Raw genomic sequence first — 15,898 nt, 5'->3', positions numbered from 1 at the left:
ACGTGGACACAGTGCCAAGCAGAGCAGACAGAAGACTTCCTGTGTCTTGCTGGAGTAGCAGACTTCATACATCTTTACTTCTTTAACACCCCTTTCCTGTTCAATTTCTTTTATTTTCTAGAATAACGTGATGACTCACACTTAGCATGTGATTTACAGTAAACTGCCATTTCTAACCAGAATCCTAACGCCAAATTTCTTCTCCACTCTTTATGTACACATTTGATTTTCTTCGGCTTTACTGCACCCCATGTGTTTTGTCTGGGGCACTTTCACCTGCCTTCAACTCTCCATTCACCCCCCTTCCTGACCAGGTCTTCAATTTGCATAAATTAAACTTCCATCTCTCTGCGTACCTTTGATGCTTCTCCCACCATGGTGCTGTTTGAAATGTAGTAATAAATCTCTCCCTTCCATCACCCAGATTCACTAGGGAAAATATCAACCACCACAGACACCAGGACAGATCACTGAAAAGCCTCTCTTGCTCACTATTGAAGATGTGACTATGTAGGTATTGTAACTACTCTAGGAAGATAGTTTTTAGGAAGAAGATAAATACATGCTGGCTTACAATCCATTGCAAAGGTTTCTTAGTAGACACATTTGTAGATACATTTCTTACAGTAGAGCTGTTAGGGAATAAACAGCTGTGTCAGATGCAACTTTCTTTCCTGGGCTGGTTAAATTACTATATGACAGTCTCTGCACAGGAGCAGCAACCAGCATTCCACAGGAGTCATGCAAGCATAGAAGACACAGGCTAAAGTAGTACTAAGAAAAGCCACACCAAGCAAAAAGTGTTGCCTTTCCCCAGCCCCGAGGGCTGGGCCACAATCAAGACCAGCACCTCAAGACATTGGCTGAGTCTCATCACATTCAATGCTCTGGTAGTAACCAAGTTTTAGAATCTCATATACTATCAAGCTAACCTAAGAAAGCAAGGGGACATGGCAGTGCCGCAAAAGCCTCTTTGGTTGTGATCCTTTCCACTGCAACTCACCAAAATCACTGGTGTCAGAAGTTCTGCTGCAACAGTCACAAGACGGACACAAAGACACTGCAGACCTAAGCAGTGCCCACCTCAACAGGATGTGTACTGAGAGAACTGCTCGATTCACTTTGGACAGTGTGCTCACTGCCTGCACAGGACTCCCAGTAACCATTCCAAACCTACACTCCTGACTGGCCTTAACGAAATTCAACTCCTATTTTTAATATCAGTAGCCTATATCCTAACGTTTTGGAAACCAAGCTGGAAGTGTATTTTAGGTGAAGACCAGAGTAATGTCCGTGTGCTGCTGTTACAAAGAAAAAGGAAACTCCTATTTCCTTTAATATCAGCTGCTAGAAGATCTGCAACAGAATTTCCAAAGGAAACCAACACTTCCCTTCTATTTCACATGAGGGAAAAAAAAAAAAACCACAAAAACTGGAAAACCTTCTCCTCCAAACAAACTCACTGGCATGAATTGTTATATATAATTTCTACTTTAGCATCCTATCCTGTCCCTGCCCTGTCTTCACTCTTCCCATTTTGTAGTCTATTTAACTTTAATGGCCTTAATTCACATCTGTGGGAAATCAGCACATAAGTCTGAAAATCAGAATGCGCAGCCAGAAGACTGTTATCAGCAGTTACTCAAATGAAAGCTTCTCTTAGGATCAAAGCACAAACTAAGGTTGGTTATAGTTGCAAAATACTAACATGCATCTCTCAGATTTCTGATCTATTTTTAAAGAGAATGTTTGCATAACCACTGCCAAAGGAAAAAATATACCTCCTGTGCTCCTTGCCCCATTTCCTCCATGATTCTGTAGAACTCTTCTCCCTCCAGGAATTAATATTCCTGGTTCTTAATCCAAAATTTTCTACCATTGTCTGATGCCTTTTGGTTTAGCCTCAGTTAGATTTTCTTATGCTTGTTGTTAAGTTTAGATATTTTTCAGCACTTATGATTATTGTGGCTAACAAACAACGCAGTAATTCTAATTTAATGAAAATAGCCAGAGAAGAACAACAAGGCCAGTTTTATTATACAGTGTAGGCCATTTTCTCTCCAAATCAGAGAAAACATCAGGTTTAAGACAAAACAATAGCTCCAACCATCATTACTTAGGTATGAATATTCAGCAAACTAGGAATCTAGGTAAATATCTCAAAAGTAAATGTCCTCTTGGAAGTTTTCTCATGTTAATTTAAATCAGTGTACCAAAATAAGCCAACCACAGACAGTGAAGAGATCCTATGATTACTACAACACCCTTAGATGAACTGAAAACCAGAAGCTTTTTCAATTAACTCTTCATCACTAAAGAAGAATATGTCTTACATGGGGAAGAAGATGACATACACTACCAGTTTCAGATTGCTCTGAAAACTACATAGTTTAGACAATCCTGAAGGGTTAATTTGCATCAGATTTTCATGACACATATTCCATCCAGGTCCTCACCACTTCAAGTAGCCAAACGCCTTCTAAAAATGATGCAAGACACTGCAAACTTCTGTCTATCACCAAGAACAAAGTACACATACTTCAAACAAACAAACAATTTTTTTTTTTCTTTTTTTAATCAAAGGCGGTAGGATCAGAGTAGAACTTTAACATGGAAAGTTAAGTGATTAGGTTGATGAATGCTTTGCTGTGGAATCTCAACCTACCACACCTACCCAAATTCAGTATTTACCTTCCTTACTAACTTCCATGCTGGTGACAGGCATTAGGAAGTTTGCTGACCCAAGAAGAGGCTCTTGAGCATTACGGAGCATAATGCTCTTCCTTTAACATTAGGTACTCAGGCTCCTAGTCACATTAAAGATCAAAGCATCAAGACTATGCCCTCTACATAGCACACAACAGCTTTGATGTCATTTTTGTACTGTTTTGTACTGGTTAGATCTTCCTAAGAGCAGTGCCTTTAGGATAAAAAAAAAACAACATTGCATTTCTGTAGCTCACAAATGAGGTGGCCAAGACCTGTGACCCTGTGCAGGTCAGTAGCACCTGAAAGCACAATTCAGTCAAAAGAGATGGTGTTAAGCAGAAAGTTACTGCTTGCATAAGAGCTCATTCTTAGGAGGAATTCAAGGACATCTTACACTGAACTGACTAACAGTGAATGTGAAGTGACTGCAGGTCCTTTAAAAGTGGTCCTTCTGTGCAAAGTAATCAGCATTTTGGTAAGATTCCATTTCCAACATCTACTTCATTCATGATAACCATAGCACATTTTTAACTCCTAGAAAACAGTCTTACAACTCTTGTTCATGAATCTCACAGTAGAATTCTTTCCTAGGTGTATTCAGGGCTTGTACTGCATCCTTACAACTCCAGTGCTTCTAGACATTGCACGAGGTCCAAAAAGTGACGAAGATCGTGGCCTAATTTTGAAACTCTTTCAAACAACCAGAGGTATTTCAGTCAACCTTCTCCAAACATAGCAAACTTTAAAAGCAAAGCCATGTAATTGGCCATTTCATACAAAAAGCAATCCAATAGCACCCTAAGAGGTTATTTACACAATCAGACCACTGAGTAAGCAAAGGCCATGCTGTCGCCAGTGATGGCCCTTCAGAGTATTTCCTTCAGGCCCTGACAACTTTTCAGCATAGCCCTAATGTTTGTAAAGCACAGCTCTGCAGAGGCAACCTATTGTACTTTAAACTAGCACCAAACTTTGTATCACTTTTAAGTGTCTAAATCCTATCCTGTATAGACTGGGACTAGGTACATTTACCAGAAGAAGACACAATTGACAAAAATATCACATCACCCCAGTCTCATTGCTATTCTACAAATGTTTCTGTATTTTAAATGACAATTATCCAAGATCTTAGCTCCTCAATTAAAATTAATCACTTGAAGACTGGATTAGGGTTGTTATAAACAAGGCTCTATGCTTCTGCTTTTCAAAAGTAAAATTTCTTCTATTTATCACTGAGAAGCTAGTTATTTGTGGCTTTGCTTTTTCTCTTAAAAAATGTAAATAGTATTTTCTTTCCAAGTATAGACTTACTTTGATGTCCAAAGAGTGACAAATACCTACAGGAATCTAGTGCATGCCATATAAAAGTAATGCATAACAAAAGATGATGATCAGGGTATGTAACACCCCATAGCCTTTCAGTGAATAGGGACAGCAAGCTTTTATTTACTTCTAATCAAGGCACTCTAAAAAACGTAATGAAAAAGTTATCAATTAAGATACTACCCCACAAGCTTTACTAAATAAATATAAAATGATATTAAGCTGGAAAAAAAATCTGGATAAATATATATCATCAGTTTCTGAACCTTTTCCATTGGTGCAAAAATGTCTCTGGTTGTTTGAAAACATGGTACAAATGAACCCAAATCTCTTTTGGTTTTAGACAATCTGTGCAAATCAATAAAATGCTAAATCTAAGTTTAAAAGTAAAATAAAATTTAAAAAATTACATTCTATGTGTAAATTTCTCTTGAAGCAACACCTTAAGAGCAAGTTATCTAGACTGTAGTTTCACAACTGTGATTTATGATTAATTTACACATTACTGATGTCTTGTTACACTGATTTTTATTCAACAAATTATCATCTTAATGCTCAACAGCAAGATCTGGAAGAAGACAAATGCAGAACTTTTATGCCAACCTTAATAAATTATTGATTCTAGGCATCCAAATGAAAAAAGAAAAAGTATAAAAAAATAGAGCAGTCTGACCAACAAAAGCTTAAATTGTCACCAAGTGCCACATATACTAGTGCTCTCCAAATAGCAGATTTTTGTTAATTTCTTTTAACAGATGCTTTTCTTTGTGTTATGCTTTGACAAAACAGAACAAGGCTTGTAAATCACATATCAAGTAAGAAAGAAAAAAAGCATGAGAAATAATTTCATAGATATAAATCTCTGCTGAAGTGAAAGCAGAATTCTTGTGAGGTTCCTCAGCGGTAAATGAACCGGTAACATAAAATTTAACGAGAATGTGGTATTAGTCAAAATAAAGAAAATACTACTTACAGTGCTATTCAGATACCCTTTCCTTGTCAGTCTTTGGCACGTCTACACTGTTGTTGTCCAATTAAATGATACATAAACATTGCCACAACCTTGAGAACTTGACATTTTTCCTGCTGCTCTCATTGAGAAGGACAGCCTACCAACCAACTGCCACAGCAGAGATCACACCACAAAGCATCTGCTTCTCCTACAGATGCCCAATGGGGCGGGGAAATCAATATGCCACAGGATTCATCTGCTTCTTTCACGCTTAAATAAGGGTTACAAGTTGGCTGTGCTACAACAGACGGTATTCCTGGAAAACCTCAGTTTCCTCTTACTGAACCTGAGGCACGACTGAAGGCAATATTCTCAGAACAGTCAGAACAAACCATGTAGCAATCTCATTTGATACAAATATGGATTTTAAAAATACTTGATTTTGAAGGACAGAGTCTACTGTTTCTGAAGAGATCAGATATTTATAAAGAAAAAAAAATAATCCCACCTTTTTTTTCTTCTAGAAACCATTGCTGAAGAAGTTTATTTGTTTTACTGAAGGACGTAACTGAAACATCTTACTTGCAGCAAACAGTGCTGACCTTCAGAAAAACTGAATTTTCCAAGGTTCACATGGAGTGGAATCAGATCAATGAAGATATATAAAACAAGTAAAAGTTTATTACATAGAGTAGTTATTTGATTTCATGAGATTGCTCATGTTATTATAATAGATACATTTCCCATTGTTTGGTCAATTTGCTCATATTACTTTATTTCTGACCTCATATTCGGACAAGAAATATTTTACCTTTCCTTCAAAGACAACAAGAAAGGTCTTTCAACAATGTTGACTAGCAGTTTGTCACTGCCATCACTGAATCATCAGAGAAGACAGAAAGCAGCACCAAAAATAATAATTCTCCAGCCAGGTCCATTTGCCATATGTTACAAGGGAAGAAAAAAAAAAAAAAGAAAAAAAAAACCAACCAGAGAACATATGTTTTTCCAATGATCATAAACCAGGAGGAAAAAAAAAAAAAGGAAAAAACAAAACCAAAACAAAACACACCAAAACTATAAGCCTGGAGCAAATACTTTCTTTTTTTCTTCAGGTATTTTTTTTTTCCCTTTTTAAAACAGGATCACTCCAAGTTAGCTTTCCTCAGTCTACTAGCAGGTGTTTATCCCTCACCAAGGCATCACCTTCTGGAGCAGAGGTAGTCAACAGGTAATTTAAAGATTTCAAGCACAGAGCAGCACTGCACAGCCATACAGCCACATGAAGGTCAATCTGATTTTGGAGCCTTTTACTCACCTTTCCCATTTTGCCACGCAGTATACCAGGACAAACTGAGGAAAGTAGTGATGAAAACTAACACGGTGGCCACAGTTCCATTTCGGAGCCTCATCTCATTTCAACATCACAGTTGTTTATGTTCTATTAGTGATGAGGACCTGTCTGTTGGGCTTGCTGCAATGAAGTCAGCTCAAGTCCACCAGCAGCCGCTGGCCAACAACACCACCAAACGTAGCTCTCACATATCAGAGGTGTCATAAATCAATCCATTCCAAACTGTTGTAAGCCTTCTTATAGTTCTCATAAATCAAGCTTCTCCTTATTCTTCTAGTCCTGTTTAAAGGAAAAAAAATTTGAACATATTATGCTAAAAATACTTACAAGAGTCCCCCACATACCAAAGTACAGTGAAGAAATACTACTGTATGCTCATTATTGTGGCTTGCATGCATTCCCCCTTACACTGCCTCAGTCTTGGCTTAGGGAATAGACCTTGTTAGATTAATTTGTTCTTTTCCTGTTAAGACTGCTTGTATCTGGAGGAGCTGTATTTCACATAAATTCGATCATTAAAGGACAAACATACACATTACCGACATTACACTTTTCTCATAAACTCAAGGCAAGCTCATGTGTCATTCTGGCAGGTGATGAACTGATACAAAGGTTGTTTTCAGGAAACCAGCAACTGAAGGCCCCATTCCTAAGTACTGACTTTGACAAAACCCCCCTGAAATCAGTGAGGAATAATGTAACTGCAGCAGCAGAACCATCCCCAGCAAACTGAGAGACCAGAGCTTTCAACCGCATTTACAAACCTATATTGTTCATCTTCCTCTGCTCAGCATCCATCCACAATCATCCACAACCACTTTTTCCTAGCTTGGCTGCAGCACATGCTAGTCACACACAAAGACTGTTCAATTTATACAAGCTGGCAACTACACGAAAGCCCCACAAAATGCCATGATGTGACCATATCATTCCTTTATCTCCACCACACAGGCACCAGGACAAAACAGAAATTACCCACAGTTCAGTTTTATCTCAGATGAAGGCTCCATATCCTGGAATTCAAAATCCTCAACTGCCCAAACACAGCCAGCATCTAACCACACTGTCCTAACTGAGCAAGACAAACAGAAGAGTGAAATTAATTAGCCAACTTTAAAAGACGGGGGGCAGGCAGGTTCATTTTTAAAGCACTAAATCATCCTTTACAGTAGCTCAGACATTATCATTTGGCTTTCTTTTAAGGCACTGACAGCTTTTCCCCCCTATAAACTACACCTGATACAAGTAAGCTACCCAGCAATAAATAACTTGCTCTGAATTTTCTTTGGAAGCAATCTCTCACTCCTTGGCCTGGGTGCATTTAGAACAACTGAGGAAAAATACTTTTTTATTATTCTGACTATTCCAGCCAAATTTGAACTCCTCTTCCCAAGCTTGTATCACAGCACACACTAACTTTACTGGTGAGTTTGCAAAACAAGACATAACGAAGAGGTACAATTAACAAATGAACAGAAGAGAACAACAAAGTCGCAGAACTACATGCTCTTGCATTCAAATCTTGGTCACAAGACCCAGTTTACAGAAAGCATTTACCTTCAGACCGTGATTATCTCAAACGCTAGTAACATGCTTTGTTTTGAGGAACTTTATGCACAGGTAGGTTTGTGGCTTTAAACATTAACTCAGAAATCACAGAGTACCTATGAGGAAGGGAACAAATGCAAGTACGCAGTAAGCAGACAAGATGGGTTGTAAAATTCAGTAAGAAACAAAATAATGAGCAGGAATAGAAAGAACTGTGAAAGGCCTCATGATAGAAGAAACCTGAATTCAACACAATGAAAGAAACAGGGAGACCTATAGAAAGTGAACACGGAGAGCACAGCATTCCAGGAAACATCCCAGTACTTTGAAGAGGAGATGGACATAATAAAAGCCAGAAGGGTAGGCAATAGTAATTAGGTGAGAAGATAAAAGTCTGTGTGAACTTTAATAGCAAGGAAAGGCAAAGATCTTAAAACACCAAGGTTTTATAAGGCCTGTCTACAGGAATTTAGGAAGTTCAGGTGATTCACAGACTACCAGAATAAGAGACCAGGATACTGACAGGGCAATGACACTAACAGTTTAACACAGCTAAAGTGGCTCTGAAGCAAGGATGTCGAAACTGTAATCTACTATTAGCATTACTTTAGCAGCAGTCAGATCTCCCTGGAGCAGCTCAGGTGTGAACAAATGACCAGGCTGCAATCTAGACAGATTATCCCAGTGGGGGCAACAGACAGCTAATGCAAGGTAAGTGAACCACCTGCCTTTCCAGAAAACTTGGGCATCATTTTTATAATTGCTGTAATAAAATCAAGGTGATGTGTTCAGGGCTTCTTACTGTGCTATTTGAGTCCACAGAAAAATATAGCTTGAAATAATTCAGAAAACAAAAAAGTAAACTAAAAACCCCAGTAGCAACATAATTAAATTAGCAGTGGGTATGCACATAATTAACAATTACAATGGTTTTGAGTTGGCTGGTTCTGCTTTTATCCTTTGCTTCTGGTGCTGTACCCACTCCTCTCAGCACAGGCACCAGCAGCTCAGCTACAGCTCAGCAGTACTTAGATGATTATTCAAGCGTTTCACTATATCAAACTGCATACATCAAGGCCATGCACAAACCAGAAGCATTCCAGCTTTTAAAAATGCATATAGTTAAACCAGCAGAAACCGATGTGTAGACGCACGTAAATTATTTAACCCCCAGGTGGTCACTTTAGGTTTGTTCAATAATTTACAACATAAACTAAAGAAATTTAGCCAAGGGGTAATCCAGGTAGACCTGACATTACAACAGGGTATAACTAGATAGATGAAGCCTATGAAATTTTCCAGTGCCGTTACAACCTGAACCTTTCCCACTGCGGACTGACAGGAATGACCCCGGTAGGTGCTGAAGGCCATGAGTACTGAAAGCACCTGGCACCTTTCAGGTGCTGAGAAACATCCTAACGAACCACATCTTACATAAACCAAGAAGTTGCTGTATGCATCCAGACACTCCCAAAATATATATAGAATGTATTTCCAACTGCAAAGCATAAAACCTGATGCACTTCAATGCCCCTGCAAAGGCTCTTTACATAGTTGCTGAAAGGTTAGATGGTGCAGGATCAAAAAGCACGAAGGGTGCCAGACTTCTGAGCGGGTGATGCGCCTCCCATCCAGCCGGGAGGTGCAAAACCACCCACCGCGGCAGCAGTGCTGCATTTGAAAGGTTTTTCTTTAAGGCACGCGAGAACGGTCCCCGGTTAAAAGACAACACGAGGGAAAAAGCTGGAGGAGATTCGCTAAACAGGGGCTTTTCCACCTTATTCCACACCGAAACGCTCCAGCAACCGGCGCGCCGCCACCCGCGGCCGTTCCCCGCGGCTGCCCGGCGCCCTGCCATTTCGCAGCCGAGTCCCCTCAAGCACCGGGGAAGGGGGATCCGCTGCCGCCGTGGGAACCGTGCCGAGTTAGTCGGGACCTTCCCCGCTGCCTCTCCTCCCCGGTCGTAGCTATTTAGTCGGGGAAGCGGCGAAAATCAGGCGGGGGAAGATACGCACCGGCCGCCGCCAGCTCTGCCGGGCGGCAGAGGGCGAGAGCTGACGGAGCCGGAGGGGAGGTAGAGCGCCGGTCCGGAGAGCTGCGCGGCGCCCGGTGCATCGGAGGGAGGTTGTTCGGTGGGGGGGGGAGGGAAGGAACAAGGACGGGAAACTGCAAACTCCGCCAAACCCCCGCCTTGGGCTCCTGGCACGTAGGGAAGAGAAGGAGGAAAGGTGAACAGGGAGAGAAGGGTCGGCGGCGGCAGCAGCGCTCTCCCGGGGCTCCCCAGCCGGAGAAGTAGGGGGAGCAGTGGCGCTCTGCCCCGGACCCCAGCGCCGCCCCCCGCACGCCCCGCGGGCAGCCCCAGCACAGGGGGAAAGCGGGCAAGGGGTGGCAGCAAGTCCCGCTAAGGAGCCGCAAGCGCTCGCCACCCCACCGCCACGCAGGTGCGTGAGAGCGCGGACACACAGACACGGGAGCCGGACAGCCCCCCCAGCCCCCCGCCTGCCCTCCCTGCGGCGACACCGCAGAGACCCGCGGCGCTGGGAAGAGAAGCGCCGCCGCTGCACACCCACTCCGGAGAAGAGAGAGCTCCGGCCCTAGGCTCCCAAAAAGCCGAGCGGGTTGCAGCTACCACCGCCCGGCTGCCGGCTCCTCCAAGCCGGGTCCGAGGGCGGCAGCGGAGGCCCGGGACCCGCCGAGCGCCGCTGCCATCCTCACCTGTGCGCTGCGCTGCGCTCCGGCAGGGGGAGCCGCGGGCGGCGGGTGCGGCGGCGGCGGCTCGCGACTGTCTTGGCTCGCGCCGGAGCTCTCGCTCCCTTCGCCCGCCCGCCCGCCCCTCCGCTCGTCAGACCCGGCTCGCGCAACCGCACGCCCCGCCCCCACCGCCATGGAACCGCACGGAGCTCCGCCCCGCCCACCGGCGCGGAAAACCACCCCCACTGGGCAGGAGCCGTCCCTGCCGGCAGCCAATAGGCGCCGCGTCGGAGCGCGCCGTTCATTGGCTGGACGGCCTGTCGCTCTCTTCGGCGGTGGCTATAAATTGGTCAGTCTCGGGCGGGCTCTTTTAGTAGCCCTGAGGGGGGCCGGACGGTGGGGTGGTTGTGGAGCTGCTCTTTGTGCTGCCTGACCCATTCTTTTAGGCTGTGCTCTCTGGGGTTTATTGTTCTGGATGAGCCCCAAGGGAGGCTTTGCTGGCCCAGCACTTGGTTGCTTGCTGCCCCATAGTCAGCTGCAGGAGATCCATCCTGAGCTTGTCTCCCTCTGGTTGCTTCCAGGGTCAAGCCCTTGGCCTGCTGTGTGTGGGTATGTTTCTGTTACTGGGAGTAAATTGAGTTCAGCAAAAGATTTCTCGAACTGCTGGTCAGTGCCAAACAAATTGCTTGTGTTGGTGCCATGTGTGATGTGCTTGTTCACCAGTGATGAGAAGTCACAGTTGTGAATTTTACCTCTCTTGGAGCTAGTATCAAGAATTGTGTGAATTAAAGAACAGCTTGTTGTTTCACACCAGTTAAATGAGCCCTCTGTCCTTTGTACCCTTCACAAGTGTGGCTGTGAGGAGAGCATTCAGTGTGCTGCCCAAGAGGCTGTTAAACATGCACAGCCCAGGAGGTGTGAAAATGGACTTGCTTTTCTCCGGAGGGTTGTTACTGCTGCCCTGTGTAACAAGTGAAAGGAAGTCAGTGGCAACTTTCATCTGTAGATTCATTATTTAGGCTTGTGATGTTTCTGTCCTGTAAGTAATTCCCTATCTTCAGTGGTTTGTTTCATGTTTTCCAGGAATTTCAAGCATATTTTGGGGTCTGAAAGCTCCCATTAAAATCAAATAGCACCTTCAGGTTGGGGTAGGATCCTACCAACCCTGCTAGAGCACTGCTCTTACTGTGTAGTGCTAACTGGTTAGCAGTGTTCAATCCTTTTGACTGACTTGATGGATTCCCCTTTTTTCCTCCCACCTAATTTAAACAAAGTCTACAGTATACATTTTTACTTTCAGTTAAGGCTCTTATGCTACATATAGTGGGACAGTTCCCCACTAGAACTTAATAAACTGTTCAAAAATCTTTCTAATTATTCTGCCTGAAGAGTGAGATTTAACAAGTCTCCATAGATCATTTTTTTTTTTAATCAATGCTTAAACACATTACAGTATTTTTACACATTTAGGTACCTGCACAGTAGCCCTCAGTGATTTTGCTGGCTTTCTCAAAGCTTGTAAAGAGGAGCCGGTGGCAACTCAGGCAGAGTGCAAAAGAGAAGTTCTGGAGAAGTTTGCAAGGTCTTGACACCCAGGCTGTTCTGTGATTTTATTCTTTGAGCAGTGAGAATTTATTATGTAAATGTATGCTTCAATCCTCCCTTTTATAAGAAGTGGGATGAAGTGGAATTTTTAATTGAAGAACAAATTCAGTACAATAATTTTCAAACAAAAATTAGTGCATGTGTATCCTTAAGTGCACACACATGCATTTACAGCAGAACTTTCTGTAGAGATCCCAACAAGCTAAAGACATTAGAGCCACCATTGTTTGCCTGTAATAGATTAGTGTTGCTTAGGGATATGAATTTTTGCATTTCTGTGCCGGAAAAAAAACCTGGTGGAGACATTTTCACATAAAAGTCCTTTTGTGAGGAGAGCTCAGTCTGCTGAAGAAAAGACTCTGTTACAAGATGAGTTTAATGACAGTTATTTCACAAGGACTGTCTGAGCCTTCCTACTTTTTGATCTTTCATGGATTGAGCGTTTTCATTAGGAAGGTTTACCAACTGGAGCTTGACAGTACTCAATTAACTATGACCTTCCCCAAACAATAGAGTAAGTGTAATGTGGTTGTTTCTCAGTTCCTCTGACATCTTCCCCTGAAGTTAGTTTCCTGAGAAGGAAAGCAAAGTTCAAGCCAGGAAAAAAAAAATCAACATTGCCCTCATCTGACTTACTATAGCAATAATCAACTGGCTCTTGGCATATTCTGCTGCTTGGCACGTGGAAAAAGTGTACAGTGAAGGAAAATGCTGCAGCTGCCAGAGGAAAGGAATTGGGGCTGTTTAGCTGACACACTAAAATATCCCTTAATTCTGGTGGGGGTGGCAGCTCCCTTTTAGGCCTGAACAACATATAATGCCAGCAAATTTTAAAATTCTTTCTTCCTACTGAGTTATTCTTTCGTCCTGCAGCCACTGCTGTTGAACTGGAGTGTCAGCTTGAAACTGGAGAAGATTAAGCACTTCCAAACACTTTGTGTTTAAATGCAACTGTTGAGGTGCTTTAAACCTTGACAGTGCTTTAACAACTAAAATGGGCAGGATTTGAGGAAAGAAATTATTTTAGAAGGTGGGAAGTTTAAATCCTTAGTGTTCCAACTTTAGTTTCTGAAAAACAAAAAACCCTACCAAAACAAACAAACAAAACACACCAAAGAGCCTGCTTGCTATTCTATACCAGCAGGAAAAAAAATGAGGGAGAACTGCATAATGTTATTTTGACAGAGAGGAGATTTCATGCTGGGAAATTTCTGCTAAGGTATTACCTAAATGTCAGAGCAAAGACGAAGTGGCAAAAGACGCTCCAGGCCTGCTGTAATTTCATGTGTGCTGTGGTGACTGTTTCAGGCACACCTGAGCTGCTGATTTCTATAGGGCTGTGCCGTGCCTGCCATTCATCAGATTTGGAGCTCGTCTTATCCAGGCACTTTTCCCAATGCATGCAGAAGTATGACAGCATTGTTGTCCTGGTGTTTCACTGTGCTCATGTTCTGGCTTTCCCAGGCACTAGGAAAGATGAGGAAAAGGTAGAGTTGCTTGTCAGTGGCAGTAAAAGTCTTAATGGTTGCTCTGCTGAAAAATGGCTGTCTCTAAATTGTCTGTGTCTTCTGACTGAAAATTGAGTCCTCTCTCAGAGACAGGATTTATTCCCAGCCTGCCACTAACCTTGTTTTTTAACAGATCAAACACCTTGGGACGCTCAGTGTGTCTACCTCCATTTCACCTCAGTTTTGCTTTTTTCAACTGAAAGGCTTTAATTACTTAATTTTTTCTTTTCCCTGTATGCTAGCTGGGCACCTCACTTAGTGAAGCTGTATCTCTGCTGTGCCTTTGCTACACTCCCGTATTAACATTAAAAATAAAGAGGGACACAAAAACACCCGATGTGTATCGGGGAGGGATTGGCAATGGTTGCCCTCCACAACCAGTCTGTCCCTAGGCTGTCTTATGCCATCCCTGCAGCAATGGCTGGTGAAAGGAAAAGCAAACTCGCCTTCCACCACCTTCTTAAACCTGGTGTGTTCAGGACCCGTGCATCAGGTGATGATGCAGCACGGGAAAGACTTGAGGTCTTCACCTGGCACCATGGCAGGGCAGTAGGAGACCAGGCTCGTGGGAAAGGGATAAAGGGATGTAGAAAATTACACTAAAATATGATTGTAGATACAAATGCTTAGTAGCCAAAAATTGCCACATTTAGGAAATCTTTATTCTGCCTTTTCTCTGACTACGTTATGAAATAATCTTCTCTTACATGTTGTGATGCTGCTGCTCCAGGCAGATCTGTGTCTCACTCAAAAGTCAGGTGTGATGGTGCCATCTTTTCCAGTAGGTGAATTGTTGATCTACTTTAACAAGATAAAAACTGACATAAGAGAGGGCAAATAATCTGTCCAAGAAGTCTGTGGAGAGGGTGGGAACAGAGCTCGATCTCCAAACTCAGGCTTCTCTACCTGCGCCCCCACATTGCCTTCATTTTGCTCACTGCGGAGGTTCTGTCTGAGCCGCAAATACCTCTGCCATATGCTCAGAGGTGATGAACATTTACATTTATTCATTGCCTTCTGAAGGCAGAGGCTTTTAAACACATTCCTACTACTACATAAATATAAACCTGGAAACCGTGAAGTTCATGTTGTGCCAATATTGCTGACGGTAATTGAGGTCCAATGCCTGGGTAAAGAACAGTCAGATGCAGTTACTGTTGAAGAGATAGTCCAAGTAAAAGGAAATCACATTCAGAATTAAGGATTTTGATTGCCAGCTCGTTTTCCACATGCCTGCTCTGTGGTACACTCTCTACTAATTTTAGAAGACTGAAAAATTTTCAGGGAAATTTCAAGAACTAAACTTTATGCATCGGACTTCATCATGCTAAGAAAAACACACTAAGAAGTTGTCTCCTTTCACTTACCTTGGAGTAACTTGGTGGCTGATACACCAGCAGCAGAATCAGGCCCTCAGTGAGTACAGGATTCTGAAAGTACTCTGCTGAAGGTCTGTTTTACTCTTTCCTAACAAAACTAAATATAGGTCCAGACAGCACAGGGAAAGAATCCAAGTCAACTTTCACAGGCGAAAAAAAAAAGTATTTTAGAAAGGTCTGTCAAAATCCAGTACATTGTCTCATTGGTAGATGAAGCTTTGGGGGAGACTGTGGCTCCTGTGTCAGTCTTAATTATTTTTGTGCAAAATTGTTACAAACTGTTTCTAGGTCCACTCACTGCAAATGCCCAAATACCTACTTGAACAATGCACAGTTAAGGCTCTAGCATATTTTCCAAAGATGTGGAGCTTTGTAAAACCTGAGCTAAAATCTGCAAAAACAATGCAAATCTAAACTTCTGACTGCCAAGAAACACAGACTAGAACTTTATACTCCAGACTTCTGGCACAGGTTCCGCTGCCAAAGAGTGGGCTGGCTGGACGTTAGTCTTTGCGTCATTTTCTTCATCTCACCTCGCTTTTTGTCTAGCCCAGCTGGGCTCTTCATCACCAGTCCTCCTTCCCACAGAAAGGCAGAGTTGTGCATGGTTCAGTCCACTTTGTTAGGATCAGATGTTAAAGAGTCAAAACCAGGCACTAAACTATTGGCTAAAACCCAGTTCTGGGGCAATAAGCCCCCTCCTACTCTTGCCCCGTCACCCAGGAGATGTCTGATCATTGGGTGTCTCTTTCTTTCACTGAAGGGCAGATCCGGACACCTTGTGCAGACCAAACTGGAATCAAGGGATTGCTGCCACATCCCTTCACTT

General features: G+C 42.8%; 1 protein-coding gene across 2 annotated transcripts in view; it reads right to left on the bottom strand.

The window, feature by feature from the left end:
• The window catches only part of MGAT4A (alpha-1,3-mannosyl-glycoprotein 4-beta-N-acetylglucosaminyltransferase A), a 79,600-nt gene extending 68,918 nt beyond the window's left edge, over positions 1–10,682 (bottom strand). For both annotated transcript variants that reach the window (XM_080363022.1, XM_080363023.1), the window contains exons 1-2: positions 10,602–10,682; positions 6,303–6,617 (exon numbers count right to left, since the gene is read on the bottom strand). In XM_080363022.1, coding sequence (XP_080219148.1) covers positions 6,303–6,396 — 94 coding nt within the window. In that variant the 5' untranslated portion in view covers positions 6,397–6,617; positions 10,602–10,682. The remainder of the gene's footprint in view (positions 1–6,302; positions 6,618–10,601) is intronic.
• Between the last annotated feature and the right edge of the window lie 5,216 nt (positions 10,683–15,898).

Source organism: Nesoenas mayeri (genome assembly GCF_963082525.1).
Source record: "Nesoenas mayeri genome assembly, chromosome: 1".
NCBI lineage: Eukaryota > Metazoa > Chordata > Aves > Columbiformes > Columbidae > Nesoenas > Nesoenas mayeri.
The sequence above is the reverse complement of the archived record's forward strand: the minus strand, read 5'-3'. Positions and strand labels throughout refer to the sequence as shown.